At 45.6% G+C, this 15842-nt stretch overlaps 1 protein-coding gene across 8 annotated transcripts in view; it reads left to right on the top strand.

The window, feature by feature from the left end:
• The first annotated feature begins 99 nt into the window (after positions 1–99).
• dnm1a (dynamin 1a) overlaps positions 100–15842 on the top strand; it is a 52939-nt gene continuing 37196 nt past the window's right edge. For 2 of the 8 annotated variants that reach the window (XM_077011408.1, XM_077011406.1), the window contains exons 1-6: positions 102–950; positions 12115–12188; positions 12893–13042; positions 13573–13776; positions 13990–14088; positions 15064–15224. In XM_077011408.1, the coding sequence (XP_076867523.1) occupies positions 790–950; positions 12115–12188; positions 12893–13042; positions 13573–13776; positions 13990–14088; positions 15064–15224 (849 nt within the window). In that variant the 5' untranslated portion in view covers positions 102–789. Of the gene's footprint in view, positions 951–12114; positions 12189–12892; positions 13043–13572; positions 13777–13989; positions 14089–15063; positions 15225–15842 lie in introns of all 8 variants that reach the window. The other 6 variants (XM_077011407.1, XM_077011405.1, XM_077011404.1 and 3 more) reach the window with 5 other exon arrangements.

The raw sequence follows: 15842 nt of genomic DNA, 5'->3' as shown, positions 1-15842 counted from the left end.
AAATAATCATTTATTGGATTATTTTATGTAATTAATATCTGTACTAAAGCCATTGCAGCAGTTCGGCTATACGCGTATGTAAATGAGGGGTTACGCATTTTACGTAAAAAAAAATCTAATATAACGAAGGTTGTATTTTTTTGTGCGTTTGTTCCATAAGTAAATCATCTGAGCTCGTGATTTTAAAGGCTTTGACCTAAAGAAAAATGATAGTACGGAAAGAACATTAACGCCGACATGTGGAGTAACCGACAAGGCAGCGGTGGAAGAGGGCCCGGGTTTCAGCACCACGGACAGGGCACCTGTCGAGCACAGACTGAAGTGACATTTCGCTGAGAAATCCCCAGAAGACACGTGTTGGGTTTTAGGGTTTAGGTTTCTTTTAATTAAAACATTAACGTGAAAGATAACACGATAAATGCATTAAGTGCAACGATGCAACCAATTGATACATTAGATGCATAGATTTATCAGGAGAGGCGCGATTTATTCTGTACTGGCACAATAGGCCTACATCGAGAGCACGCCAACTAGCGGCACACATAGGACGTGTAAGGGTGTCCCTGTTTCAGAAAAAACGAGATGATCCCACCTTCGTTTCCTGACAGGCTACGGAACCGCGCACACAGGAGTACGACAGAAGAACGAGGATGTATGCAAAAATAGCCGAAATCACTTTAACATCCTAATATCAGAGGTCTGAGGTAAAGGGGCTAGATCGTCTTCCAAGAGTAAACGCTCTTTCGTTCGCTTTCGTGTGAAGAAGGAGCGATCTAGTCCATAGCCAGGATGGGGAACCGCGGGATGGAGGACTTGATTCCTTTGGTAAATCGAATGCAAGATGCCTTTGCGGCCATCGGACAAAACGCCAACTTGGACCTGCCGCAGATCGCTGTCGTTGGTGGGCAGAGCGCAGGGAAGAGCTCAGTACTGGAGAACTTTGTAGGAAAGTAAGTTTTTAATCAGTCTGTGTCAGTGTACATGTTTACAGTATACACCGTACTTACTGTATGTCGAAACATGTATTATTGATTCGACTTCCCCCACCGTCATGCAAAGGCAAATATACCCGTAGTAACCATAAAACGTTACTGAGTCATAATGAAGGATTCGCTAGTGAACTGCGTTAAAATCACACCGTTTTCCCGACGGTGTTTAAAATGAACCTTAAGGGATTCGGTTTTTTGCGATAGATCTCCAGTGACTAATTGCTGTATAAAAGGCAATCCAGAAGCTTATATAAGGAGTGTGGTCTTCTAGCTATGCTCTTTCTTTTTGCGCTATTTGCTAAGTGCCAAGGTCAGAAGCTTTCTTAATATTAAGATAATCAATCTGGGATTCTATATATATATATATCTTAAACACAAAGCACTATAACGTTTAAACACGGATTCGCGCTTGACATCCAGCCTGCAAGCCCGAACGGAACGCACTTTACAGCAAATAACTGCTCCTTCAAAAGCCGCTCACGTTAGGACCGAGGACACGTCTGCCTGTTTTGCTGTACTATGCCCTTTAGTAAAACCCCTGAACGTTAATTAAAGCATGTTTTGTTTATAAAGAAAGGTTGCAAAGACGATCTTTAATAAGCAAGATGTAAACTACCATATTTTTACATTGCTCATCCTTTCCTGATTTTGTATGGAAGCAAAATGTCATGGTCATTCTATTCCTTAGACCAGGGTGTCTCAGGTTGCTGAGCCAGGCTTGCTTAAGTTGTCGAACATTTCCGGATCCATCTGTTATGCAAAAACAAAGGAGCACGTTAACAGTTTGACCTTGTACGCGGTTAAATCGCGAGCTTCGAGTCGTCGTGGTTGGTCAGCCCGTCTGCACACGCGTTTCCGCTCAACTGCGCACACCGCGGGCACCATCGGGCCTCATCATCACAGCGCCAGTATTTTACTGCACCTCGAATAACCTCTGTTCGGCTTTCCCCGCTAAAGCGAGACCGTTTGTGAAAGCTTTGTCTCGTTCTGGGAGAGGCGAATGCTTTGTAAGACCCACGGTGCTTATTGATTTGTCTTTTACATAATCTCGGGCACCAGCGCACAGAGTGATTCAGCAATTATTTGTTCTGAGGCAACGTCACGCATTTACAGGCAGTGGCACATCCGGAAATCGGCACAGGGTTTCTTTGAGAATATGCTTATAAATTATATGAAAACATAAAAAGAAATTGACAGGTATACAGCGATAAAACCAGCATTTAAACACATCTGTATTATATATAGTTTATAAATGGGATTCTGCTTGTTATGTAGAAATAATGCTCCTTCGTGCTTCGTGCTCTGGGGGGGGGGGGGGGGGGGGGGTGGGTTCCCAGTGAAATGTGAAGAGCTACTGGAGAACTGCTGATGGAATCATGGGTATTGGGAGTGAAGGTTAACCCCTCTGGTCCAATGTCACAGAAGAGATACTACAGTGTGTTGACAGTAGCTTATGGTGATAGAGATGGTGTGGTTAATTGTGATAGAAAAGTGTCAGAACACACATTGCATCACAGCCTGCACCCGCAACGTGCACGTGAGCGTCACAACTGGAACCATCAGACTGGAACTCCACAAACCTGACTCTCCTGTAACATGCTGTAACATACCCATTTTAAAGGTCTTGTTAGTGAGCTGATGGGTTTTGATGGCTGTGATGGCTGGCTGAGTTACAGTGCTATCTGTTTAGGCCTCCACGGTGGTAGATATCTGCTTAGCAGACCAGCTACCCATCATGCCTGAATATTGTGTGGTATTAACTTGACCCTTTCTCTGAATTCAAACTCTTGATTGGTTAATGGCAATTCTAGCATTTACTTGGGCTCTTAAGGCAAGAACAATGAGTTTCAAGGATGATGTACATTACCAGTGTACATTAGCTATTAGCCTAGCGCTATGCAATCTCAATAATGAGCATACACAAAATTTTTATGCACACACACACACACACACACACATACACACGTTTCCTCCTTCACTCCAACAGTTGTTTCACATTCACAGTCAACAACCAAACAATACTGGATCAACAGATTTAAGCTAATTCTGCACACAAGGATGTATGCACTCTGTATTAACCACTAATACTGTTGAAAGGGATTGATGTGAACACATCTGAGCTGCTTTACTGTAGGTTTTGTAAAGTGGCGTTACCATCACATGTTGACAATGTGGCTTCTCCTATTTTATGGAACAATTTGAACATTCAACATAGATTATGACATTTTGAACCAACATGTATTTAAAAAATACATTTGTATTTGTTACACAATAGTCTGCATTTGATTTAATTTATTTGTCAGGAGAATGGTTGGCTTGTTTAACAGGACACGTTTTTATGCACTTTTATCTAAGTCTATATATGAAGACATCATTGCAAAATGAAAAGGTGACACATTTTTATTGGCAGTTCTCTCTGTTTCTTTGATGCCAAGATATGTGCATGTATTGCAGGCTCACAGATAATTAACACACAGTTAGCTAACTGTGTGAGCTGACTGTGTGGGTTGACTGTGTGGGTGGACTGTGTGGGCTGACTGTGTGGTTGGACTGTGTGGGTTGACTGTGTGGGTGGACTGTGTGGGTTGACTGTGTGCGCTGACTGTGTGGGTGGACTGTGTGGGTTGACTGTGTGGGTGGACTGTGTGGGTTGACTGTGTGAGCTAACTGTGTGGGTGGACTGTGTGAGCTGAATGTGTGGGTGGACTGTGTGAGCTGAATGTGTGGGTGGACTGTGTGAGCTTACTGTGTGGGTTGACTGTGTGAGCTAACTGTGTGAGCTGACTGTGTGGGTTGACTGTGTGAGCTGACTGTGTGGGTTGACTGTGTGGGTTGACTGTGTGTGTGGACTGTGTGGGTTGACTGTGTGCGCTGACTGTGTGGGTGGACTGTGTGGGTTGACTGTGTGCGCTGACTGTGTGGGTGGACTGTGGGTTGACTGTGTGGGTGGACTGTGTGAGCTGACTGTGTGGGTGGACTGTGGGTTGACTGTATGCTGACTGTGTGGGTGGACTGTGTGGGTTGACAGTTTGCGCTGACTGTGTGGGTGGACTGTGTGGGTTGACTTTGTGGGTGGACTGTGTGGGTTGACTGTGTGGGTGGACTGTGTGGGCTGACTGTGTAGGTGGACTGTGTGAGCTTACTGTGTGGGTGGACTGTGTGGGTTGACTGTGTGGGTGGACTGTGTGAGCTAACTGTGTGGGTGGACTGTGTGAGCTGACTGTGTGGGTGGACTGTGTGGGTGGACTGTGTGGGTGGACTGTGTGGGTGGACCGTGTGGGTGGACTGTGTGGGTGGACAGTGTGGGTGGACTGTATAAGCTGACTGTGTAGGTTGACTGTGTGAGCTGACTGTGTGGATGGACTGTGTGGGTTGAGTGTGTGGGTGGACTGTGTGGGCTGACTGTGTGGGTGGACTGTGTGGGCTGACTGTGTGCGCTGACTGTGTGGGTGGACTGTGTGAGCTGACTGTGTGGGTAGACTGTGTGGGTTGACTGTGTGGGTGGACTGTGTGGGTTGACTGTGTAGGTGGACTGTGTGGGTTGACTGTGTGGGTGGACTGTGTGGGTGGACTGTGTGAGCTGACTGTGTGGGTGGACCGTGTGGGCTGACTGTGTGGGTGGACTGTGTGGGTTAACTGTGGGTGGACAGTGTGGGTGGACCGTGTGGGTGGACCGTGTGAGGTGACTGTGTGGGTGGACTGTGTGGGTGGGCTGTGTGTGTGGACTGTGTGGGTGGACTGTGTGAGCTGACTATGTGGGTGGACCGTGTGGGCTGACTGTGTGAGCTGACTGTGTGGGTGGGCTGTGTGGGTTGACTGTGTGAGCTGACTGTGTGGGTGGGCTGTGTGAGCTGACTGTGTGGGTGGACTGTGTGGGCATTTCTCTCTCTTCTACAGCAGATTGTGGAGACTGAAGTTGCCATGATGTGAATGGAGGATCCTCTGTTTAAAATGTCCACACCATGTGGCCTGTCATGCTTGGCCTTGTCCTGCCTGTCACTGTAACACGAACGTGGCGATAGACGGTAAACAGGCAGACGTGTCAGCGCACCCCACACATAAACGTGCATCGCATATGGTTAGCAAATACTTACCTCTGCACATAAAACAAATATTTAACTCTGCACATAACCATTGTTAAATTCTTTGCACGTTTTCATGGCCATTTTGACACTCTAACACTAAGTCCAAGGTAAGGCCCCCCTCCGACCATGTACCAAATGGTGTCCCACAAGTATCTGCGCAGTTCACAGTAATATGTGCTTTATTTACAATGCCATTCAGTTTGCTATGCCTAATCTCAGCACCAAGGACAGTTCTCAAGGAGCCGACACCAATACCACAGAACTGTTATTCTGGGTCACGTCACTGCAAGGTCACTGGAGTGTGGAGGGGCGGAGCAAGCTTGCAGGTTTGCTAAAACAAGTGTGAAGATACCTTGTACAGTAATCAATTAGACAACTTAAAACATGAGCTGAGAAACAAGCTGTATATGAAATTCAATAGCGAAATGAGTCATCTAATGTTCCCATATACTCTGAAACTCTTGAGCTAATCACAATTTGCTGTATTGTGGCTGACACAGGCTTTACCCAGGCAGGAGATAAATCATTTAAAAATTCTGAGTGAGTTCAATTCATTCAATTAATTTCTTAATTGAATTTCAAATTCAGAATTAGTTCATTCAGATTCAAAGATTAGACTGCCACCATTTTAGTTACGTAAAGTAATGATTTTACTAGGACCATGTACATTTACTCATTTTAAAGAGTAAAAAAATGTAAAAACAGATATATATATATATATATATATATATGTGTGTGTGTGTGTGTGTGTGTGTGTGTGTGTGTGTGTGTGTGTGTGTGTGTGTGTGTGTGAGGGAGAAAATGCAACAGAGAGAGAGAGGAGTGCCATGTGCCTCTCTCACCCTGCTCAACAGGATTTCTTCTAATCTGCTAGTCGGGGCTGTTCAACAACGAGCATGCTGATTTGCTCTCACAGTCGTACAAGCTTTAATCAGTTTACATACCAGCCATCTGATTGGTTGGTAAAGGTAATTTAATCTGTGGGTTAGTTTCTCAACACCAAGCCCATCATAGCTCATCTCATCATCCTAAAGTTCTCTAACGTGAGTGGGGGTAGGGAGACATTTTCAGCTTCAGTATTTGTGATCCTGGCATGCCCGATGAATGCAGAAATATGAGAGCTTACCCCATCATGGTTGATGTGATGTGTGTATGGGTCTATTTGCTTTTTGTGTGTGTGTATTTTGTACAGGTTTCACTGACCTCATTTCTCATTTGAAGATATAATTTGGTGCATGCTGGTGAACACATGCACACACTCACAAAATGTGTGAGACCATGTCTAACTGCCTCCCATTAATGACTCAGACCATTAATGACAACCATGACATCCAACCATGACACCCAACCAGGATTGTTGCAGTAAATTCTGGGCCCTGTACACTCTCAATGTCAGTGGGCCCCTATAAATGCCAGTAAACGAGGCACATAAGCAAAATGGGCCCCTCTCCCTACTCAGGCCCTGGGTAGTCAGGTCCACTTTTCCCGCCACTACCACGCCCATGCACCCAACCATAAAACCCAACCATGACACCCAACCATAAAACCCAACCATAAAACCCAACCATGACACCAAACCATAAAAACCAACCATGACACCAAACCATAAAACCCAACCATAAAACCCAACCATGACACCAAACCATAAAACCCAACTATGAAACCCAACCATGACACCAAACCATGACACCAAACCATAAAACCCAACCATGACACCAAACCATAAAACCCAACTATGAAACCCAACCATGACACCAAACCATGACACCAAACCATGACACCCAACCATGACACCAAACCATGACACCAAACCATGACACCAAACCATGACACCAAACCATGACACCCAACCATGACACCAAACCATGACACCAAACCATGACACCCAACCATGACACCCAACCATGACACCAAACCATGACACCCCACCAATGACACAAAACCATGACACCAAACCATGACACCAAACCATGACACCAAACCATGACACCCAACCATGACACCCAACCATGACACCCAACCATGACACCAAACCATGATACCCAACCATGACACCCAAACATGACACCAAACCATGGCAGCATTTTAGTGTTTACATTTTTAATATGTGGGCTGTGGGCATTTTTAATATTTTAGTATGTGGGCTGATTGTAATGGTTGGGACATGGTCTAATACTAGAGGGCATGTTACTAAATGACATGGTTTAATACCAGAGGACATGGTTTTATAGTAAAGGACATGGTTTAATACCAGAGGGCATGGTTTAATACTAAATGACATGGTTTAATACCAGAGGACATGGTTTTATAGTAAAGGACATGGTCTAATACTAGAGGGCATGGTTTAATACTAAATGACATGGTTTAATACCAGAGGACATGGTTTTATAGTAAAGGACATGGTTTAATAGCAGAGGACATGGTTTTATACTAAAGGACATGGTCTAATACTAGAGGGCATGGTTTAATACCAGAGGACATGGTTTTATACTAAAGGACATGGTCTAATTCTAGACGGCATGGTTTAATACCACCAGAGGGCATGGTTTAAAACTAGAACACATGATTTAATACTAGAGGACATGGTTTTATACTAAAGGACATGGTTTAATACCAGAGGACATGGTTTAAAACTAGAACACATGATTTAATACTAGAGGACATGGTTTTATACTAAAGGACATGGTTTAATACCAGAGGACATGGTTTTATACTAAAGGACATGGTTTAATACCAGAGGACATGGTTTTATACTAAAGGACATGGTTTAATACCAGAGGACATGGTTTTATACTAAAGGACATGGTTTAATACCAGAGGACATGGTTTTATACTAAAGGACATGGTTTAATACCAGAGGACATGGTTTTATACTAAAGGACATGGTTTAATACCAGAGGACATGGTTTTATACTAAAGGACATGGTTTAATACCAGAGGACATGGTTTCCTCTGTGTTCCTCCAGTGTAGAGTTTTGGTTCTAGTTTTGGCCACATCTGTACTGATCTTCACATGTTTGATCATTTTATCAATGATACTCCCTCAGGCTTTGCGAGTGCCTTTGAGAAGCGCCTGAAACAAAACTCCCGACTGGAGAGCTGATGGTTTTTCAGAATGGCAGGAGCTTCCACACTGTTGTCAGCTGTCCATCTGTCTGAAATCAGGAAGCTTTAGCGTCTGCACTTTGGCTGGGGAGGTGTGATAGTTCCCAGCCTCCTCACTAGAGAGGCGTGATACTTCCCAGCCTCCTCACTAGGGAGGAGTGATGCATGATGGTTCCCAGCCTCCTCACTAGGGAGGAGTGATACATGATGGTTCCCAGCCTCCTCACTGTCTTGCTGCTGCTCCTCCATCTTGCTTCTTCCTTGTCCTTTGATTTTATCTTCATTCTGTGTTTCTGTGTCATTTCCTCTCTCTGCTAATTCCTCTCCTTCGTTCAGTCGTTCGGTCTCTGTGGCTCCATCTCTCCGTTCCCTCCCTGTTTGTTCACCTTGTTTGTTTATGTACGTGTGTGGCTCCTCCCGTAAATCTCGTCCCTTTCACCGGCATGTTGGTGTGGCGTGTTGGCGTGTGGCGTGTTGATGTGTGCTGTGTGGCGTGTTGGCGTGTTGGTGTGGCGTGTTGGCGTGTACTGTGTGGCGTGTTGGTGTGGCGTGTTGGCGTGTGCGGTGTGCCGTGTTGGCGTGTGCCGTGTGGCGTGTTGGTGTGTGCTGTGTGGCGTGTTGGTGTGTGCTGTGTGGCGTGTTGGTGTGTGGCGTGTTGGTGTGTGCTGTGTGGCGTGTTGGCGTGTTGGTGTGGCGTGTTGGCGTGTGCTGTGTGGCGTGTTGGTGTGTGGCGTGTTGGTGTGTGCTGTGTGGCGTGTTGGCGTGTTGGTGTGGCGTGTTGGCGTGTGCTGTGTGGCGTGTTGGTGTGGCGTGTTGGCGTGTGCGGTGTGGCGTGTTGGCGTGTGCCGTGTTGGTGTGTGGCGTGTTGGTGTGTGGTGTGTGGCGTGTTGGTGTGTGGCGTGTTGGCGTGTGCCGTGTGGCGTGTTGGTGTGTGGCGTGTGGCGTGTTGGTGTGTGGTGTGTGGCGTGTTGGTGTGTGGCGTGTTGGCGTGTGCCGTGTGGCGTGTTGGTGTGTGCTGTGTGGCGTGTTGGTGTGTGCTGTGTGGCGTGTTGGTGTGTGGCGTGTTGGCGTGTGCCGTGTGGCGTGTTGGTGTGTGCTGTGTGGCGTGTTGGTGTGTGGCGTGTTGGTGTGTGCTGTGTGGCGTGTTGGTGTGTGCTGTGTGGCGTGTTGGTGTGTGGCGTGTTGGTGTGTGGCGTGTTGGTGTGTGCTGTGTGGCGTGTTGGTGTGTGCTGTGTGGCGTGTTGGTGTGTGGCGTGTTGGTGTGTGGCGTGTTGGCGTGTGCCGTATGGCGTGTTGTTTAGCCTCAGTGTTGGCTGGTTTACCACCGCATGACAATTTGATGATAGCAGAAAAGTGGGAATGATGGGGAGGGAGAGAGATACAGGGGCAAAGTTAACAGATAGAGAGATAGAGGGAATAAGAGAGGGAGAGAGAGGGAAATAGCGAGAGGGAGAGAGATACAGAGAGAGGGGGAAAGAGAAGGAGAGAGAGGGAGGGGAGGGAAGAAGAGAGAAGAAGGGAATATTCATCCAGTCCATGATTCATCCAGTTAAAAAAGTGAGATGATTGTGCTGTTGTTAATAATTTATTGCAATAATAATTAATACACTGAAACTCTGCTTGTATATTATTGTATTCTGGGTTGTAGTCTGGATTCATGTGATATTTCTGAAACTGATTTTATGTTTGTCTGCAGATCATGTCTGTGATGTTTATGAATAAATTTTTCAACTCTAAACACTGAACAGGACAGAAACAGGTGTTAATATTGCGACCACCCCTACCTGCCCTAGTTTGGTGTTTATTTTTGGTGATTCTGTTGACTGGTGGACACGTTTGGCTGCTGCATGCTCGCGTATCCCAAACACTCCAACACTCCTTCTAGTCTGTTGGCCATGAGCCGTCACAGAGTCACCGCGGCTACCTGAACTGGCTCTGGCCACCACCCAGATGGGCCCTCCATATGGTGCTGTATCCGGAGGATGGGTTGTCACGGGAACCTGCAGTTACAGCCATCTGGCTCAAGTAAAGTGTCAATCACAGAGGGAGAGTTATAGTGTGTGTGTGTGTGTGTGTGTGTTTGTGTTTGGAGTGTAAAGGCTCACACCTCATGGGTGTGTTTGGAGTGTAAAGGCTCACACCTCACCCATGGACAGGTCACGGAGGTCACATGTCTGGCATTGTATCAGTTATGACAGGCTGCTGTAAGAGTAGATGTGTTTTGACAGGGAATGATTCAGCTCAGCACTTTCCAAAGGGCCTGCGGAGGCTGTGCAGTGCTTCTGGGCCCCTGGCCACACTCTCCGTTTCAAATCCTCAAACCTTTCATCATAGTCAAAAAAATGGTGGGTAGCGATTCTCCTTTCAAATTGTCAATCATTATCCTCATTACTGTCCACCCACACAAAAGCTTCTGTAAAAAGATGCATTGCATTTAGTTGAAAGAAGGCCAAACTGCCAGGAAGTCACTTCTCTAGAGATGCTTACATCTTTGATGTTGTACTTCACTGTGGTAGGTTGTAAGTGTGTGTGATCATTATTGTTGAGGTCCAGACAGCTCTGGGGAGAATCATTTGATTTTGATCAAATGGGAGTGGGACTGGCTTCTCTAGCCTTGCATCTGGTGGTCTGAGTTATGTACATTAGGCGTTGTGTTTGTAGTTAATTAAAGGCAAAGGAGGAATCAAAAAAGTCTAAAAAAAAAGGTCTGTCATTGCAATCAAGTGCTGATGTGAAATCCAGTGGGTCAAATCGGCCTCCAGATATTGCAACTTGGGCCTGGAGGTTGAGCAGATGACAGCTCAGATCTGTCATCTAGATCAGTTCCTGGAGAGATGTGGGAGTTGCAGCAGAGAGCCAGGAGCAGTAGAGAGGAAGGTACCCCCAACACCAAACCCACAAACCCCCAACCCCAAACCCACAATCTCCAAACCCCAAACCCACAATCTTCAAACCCACAAACCCATAGTCTCCAAACCCCAAACCCACAAACCCCAAACCCACAATCTCCAAACCCCAAACCCACAATCTTCAAACCCCAAACCCACAATCTCCAAACCCCAAACCCCAAACCCACAAACCCATAATCTCCAAACCCACAAACCCCAAACCCACAATCTTTAAACCCCAAACCCACAAATCCACAATCTCAAAACCCACAAACCTCAAACCCCAAACCCACAATCTTCAAACCCCGAATGCCAAACCCACAAACCCCAAACCCACAATCTTCAAACTCCGAATGCTAAACCCACAAATCCACAAACCCCAAACCCACAATCTACAAACCCCGAACTCCAAAACCCACAAACCCACAAACCCACAAACCCCAAACCTAGTCCACATAGGCTCAGGTGTATGTGGGCTGATTATGAGGCGCGCGCACACACACACACACACACACACACACACACACACACACACACACACACACACACACTTTAACCTGACCTTTGTAGATTGATCAGCGAAACGCAGCAGGACAAAACAGCTTCCACCAATACCCTGCCAAAACATTTGGGAGCACTGCTACTTGGCAGGGACTCTGGCCAAATAAGAAGGTGTGTAAGTCCCTGTGACAGTCTTGTGTGTGTCTGTAAGGTGACAGATCCAGCTGCCAATTGCACAGATTTTCCTCAAATCGTTTTTGATCACTTTACAAGCATGGAGGTCCTTTTAGATCCCATAATGCACTTTGTTCAGCTGCTGCTGGTAGTGTGGCCCTTCACACTCATTCGGAGTGTTGTTAACCCCAGGATTACCCAGAAGCACCTCCAAGCGATACACCTGGTACAGGTCCCCTTCTCTAATCAGGCCAGCCAAATACAGAACAAGGATTCTGATTGGCTGCTTCAATTCAAGCTTTGAATTGATTTGATTTGTGAGGTGCTTCATCTGGCACATCCTCTGGTGTCTGACTTCTCTCTGTGTCACAGGGATTTCCTTCCCCGTGGGTCTGGAATCGTCACTCGCCGCCCCCTGGTCCTGCAACTCATCAACTGCCCCACAGGTGAGCTTGCTGTCATGACAGCAGTGTACTACAGGGCCTCTTGGCACTCCCTGGAGATTTTGCTGGTGCGGTATCAGTGCTGGTATGGGATCAGTGCTGGTCTGAGATCAGTGCTGATGTTGTATCTGTGCTGGTGTGGGATCAGTGCTGGTATGGGATCGATGCTGGTGTGAGATCAGTGCTGGTGTGAGATCAGTGCTGGTCTGAGATCAGTGCTGGTGTGGGATCAATTCCTACTTGTTGGAAACTGAATACAGTACAGAATATAGTATGAAGGGAAAGGTTGAAATGATTACTGATGAAATTTTTACATTTGAAAATGTAAAGCATTTGAAAATGATCACTGGGAACAGATTTAAATTGTAACATATCTAAGCTGACTTGTTATGTTCTATGTTCTTGTTATGTATGCAGTTTGAAGGTGTTTGAAAGGGAAACACGTTGACAGTGTTGTTACGTTTTGCAATAGCATTTAACGATTTTACAGATGTTTTAAAGATTTCGATGCATAAGAATAAAATTTTCTTGTTTTCAAACGGTTGCAGCATTATTGTATCAATACTGCCATCTCGTGGACGTGTACAGAAACTAGGTTCATCTTCATGTGGGACACTAGGGACACAATTTGTTGCTAGTAATTCTGGATATCGCAGGCATATTCACGTCGCTCCTAAAGTCTGTCACTTTCTTCAACGTTACACTAGAATATGCCGAGTTCTTGCACTGCAAAGGGAAGAAGTTCACGGACTTCGACGAGGTGCGTCAAGAGATCGAGGCCGAGACGGACCGTGCCACCGGCCAAAACAAAGGCATCTCTCCCGTGCCCATTAACTTGCGCGTCTACTCACCTAATGGTCAGTCTACTCGTCTATCTTCTAAAGACTGACTCACCACTGCCCTCTGCTGGACCGTTGTCGTAGTAAACTGGTGTTCATCTTACATTCATTCTGGATAATGTGTCATACTCATGCACCTGCCGCTCTCTGTAGAAATTTGCTGCATTGTGAACCTGACTAGACAGACTTTACCTTATATGGTCATGTGAAATAGATTGATTAACTAGACTCCTGTTTATATATAAAATGACAATCACATAATGGATTAAAAGTAGTCATGGTTGTGATTGAGGCCAGGTAGATCTATCCCAAATGCAGGGTGTGTGTCTGCGTGTGTGATATTCACATGTGTATGTTCTTGCCAGTTCCTTACATGAATGGTTAAAAGTGGATACCTCACACATGGGTGGAAACGTTAAAGCCGTCAGTTCACTTAGACCAGACATGTCCTGCACCTGTCTTTCACCTCACAAACAAAAGCATCTCCACGCCGTCTCTCTCTCTCTCTCTCTCTCTCTCTTTCTCTCTCTCTCTCACCTGTCCCTCAGTCCTGAACCTGACTCTGGTGGACCTTCCCGGGATGACCAAGGTGCCGGTGGGCGACCAGCCGGCGGACATCGAGCACCAGATCAAGGACATGCTCATGCAGTTTGTGACCAAGGAGAACTGCCTGCTGCTCGCAGTGTCACCTGCCAACTCCGACCTCGCCAACTCCGACGCCCTCAAAGTGGCCAAGGAGGTTGACCCTCAGGGTGGGTACCGCCGTCTGATAGAGGATGCTCTGGTTGGAAGGGAATGCTGTCATTGCACTCTATTTATTTATATAACTATTTATTCGTTGGCCTTATTTTTGTAGTTTTGGAGATTTTATACTTAATAGTGTAAATGTATTTCTTTCTGTGTGTGTGTGTGTGTGTGTGTGTGTGTGTGTGTGTGTGTGTGTGTGTGTGTGTGTGTTTGAACAGGTCTACGCACCATTGGTGTGATTACTAAGCTAGATTTAATGGATGAAGGCACAGATGCTCGAGACATTCTGGAGAACAAGCTGCTCCCTCTGCGCAGAGGTGAGAAGAGCAGACATTACATTACATTACATTTACATTACATTTACATTTACATTTACATTTACATTTACATTACATTACATTTACATTACATTTACATTTACATTTACATTACATTTACATTACATTATGTATGTCAGTTATGATTTGATATACATTCCATGTTCCATGTTCCATGTTCCACTGTTTATGTGTTTGGCTCCCTCTAGTGGACAAAAGGTTATAAGATCTACACTCCCACCAAGTGGCACAATTCGAGACAGAGAGAAAAAGGAAAGGGGGATAAAGTAAGAGGGTGGGAGAGAGAATGGAAGGGAGACAGAGAAATATATATACAGAGAAACAGAGAGAGAGAGAGAGAGAGAGAGAGAGAGAGAGAGAGAGAGAGAGAGAGAGAGAGAGTGAGTGAGTGAGACCCAAGGGTAAGTAAAAAAACCAATGTCTTGATTTCAGCAACACATCTGGAAAAAGCCTCTGTTAGTTTCTTTGCCTAGCAATAAAACATATTTATGGGAAGCCCTTGAATGCAATATGCTGACTTTCCATTTCTCTGCATGGGCCTAGATTGGGCTGGTCTGAACTGAAGCGTTTTCCATCGTGCAATGTCTTTACCTTCACAGTGTTAGGGGGCTGGTCATGTGAAACCACAAGCATATTTTATCCAACCCTTGGCTTTTAAGATAAAATGTCTCATGGCAAAGCATAAATGCTAAAGAGAGGATCAAGGGGAGAGGAAATGCGTGTGTGTGTGAGTGGTATGTGTGTGTGAGAGAGAGAGAAAGAGAGCGAGAGAGAGTGTGTGTGTGTGTGTGTGTGTGTGTGTGTGTGTGTGTGACCTCCTACACTTGCCTTCCCTCTTTCTTTCTTTCTTTGTCTTTTCCTTTCTTTCTTTTCCTTTCTTTCCTGCCCACATTGCAGTAATGCTGTGTGTGTGAGAAGCTGTGTGATGCTGAGTGTGTGTCTGTGCTAACCAAGGCTACATCGGCGTGGTCAACCGCAGTCAGAAGGACATCGATGGCAGGAAGGACATCACTGCTGCTATGGCAGCAGAGAGGAAGTTCTTCCTGTCTCATCCCTCATACAGGCATCTGGCAGACCGCATGGGAACACCTTACCTGCAGAAGGTGCTGAACCAGGTGAGAAGAGGCTGTCCGCACTAGAACAGCGCTTTGGTAAACCCCCAACACATCCAATACATCAGCCCAGCTATGCACCTTTATTATCTTGCTTTTTGGCTGCTCCAAAACCACCAGAGGTGTATAATCCAGGTCAGAAAGTAAAAGTCCTCACCAGGAGTTTGCTCAAGCTTGTTAGATTTTCTAATTAGTGCAATCCAGGTAAAATTAATGGAATCAACACAATCCAGGAAGCCTGTGCAAAATCATGGTGAGGACTTTTACTTTCTGAACCTGGATTATACACCTCTGAAAACCACATACTATGTGTACTACATACTACATGGTAGCGAATGAGTATGTAGAGTTACTGCTTGGGTAAATAGCTTTGGCACATTTTAGACACTGTATCAACAGGATAAATAGCCTAAGCTGGTAGAAGTCTGGTGTAGTATTGTTACATGGTGTTTAATATGACAGCATGCTAGTTAGCATGGTGATATGCAGTTTTCAATACAGCCAAATTGCTGGTTTGAATGTATAAGAGGTAGAAAAATGCGAACCATTTTAAAGCGCCGTTGATTTATAAAGTGTTATCGCCTTCTTTCACTTTCACTGTGATATACTGAACAAGCCCTG

Source organism: Brachyhypopomus gauderio, chromosome 7, assembly GCF_052324685.1.
Source record: "Brachyhypopomus gauderio isolate BG-103 chromosome 7, BGAUD_0.2, whole genome shotgun sequence".
Classification (NCBI taxonomy): domain Eukaryota; kingdom Metazoa; phylum Chordata; class Actinopteri; order Gymnotiformes; family Hypopomidae; genus Brachyhypopomus; species Brachyhypopomus gauderio.
The sequence above is the reverse complement of the archived record's forward strand: the minus strand, read 5'-3'. Positions and strand labels throughout refer to the sequence as shown.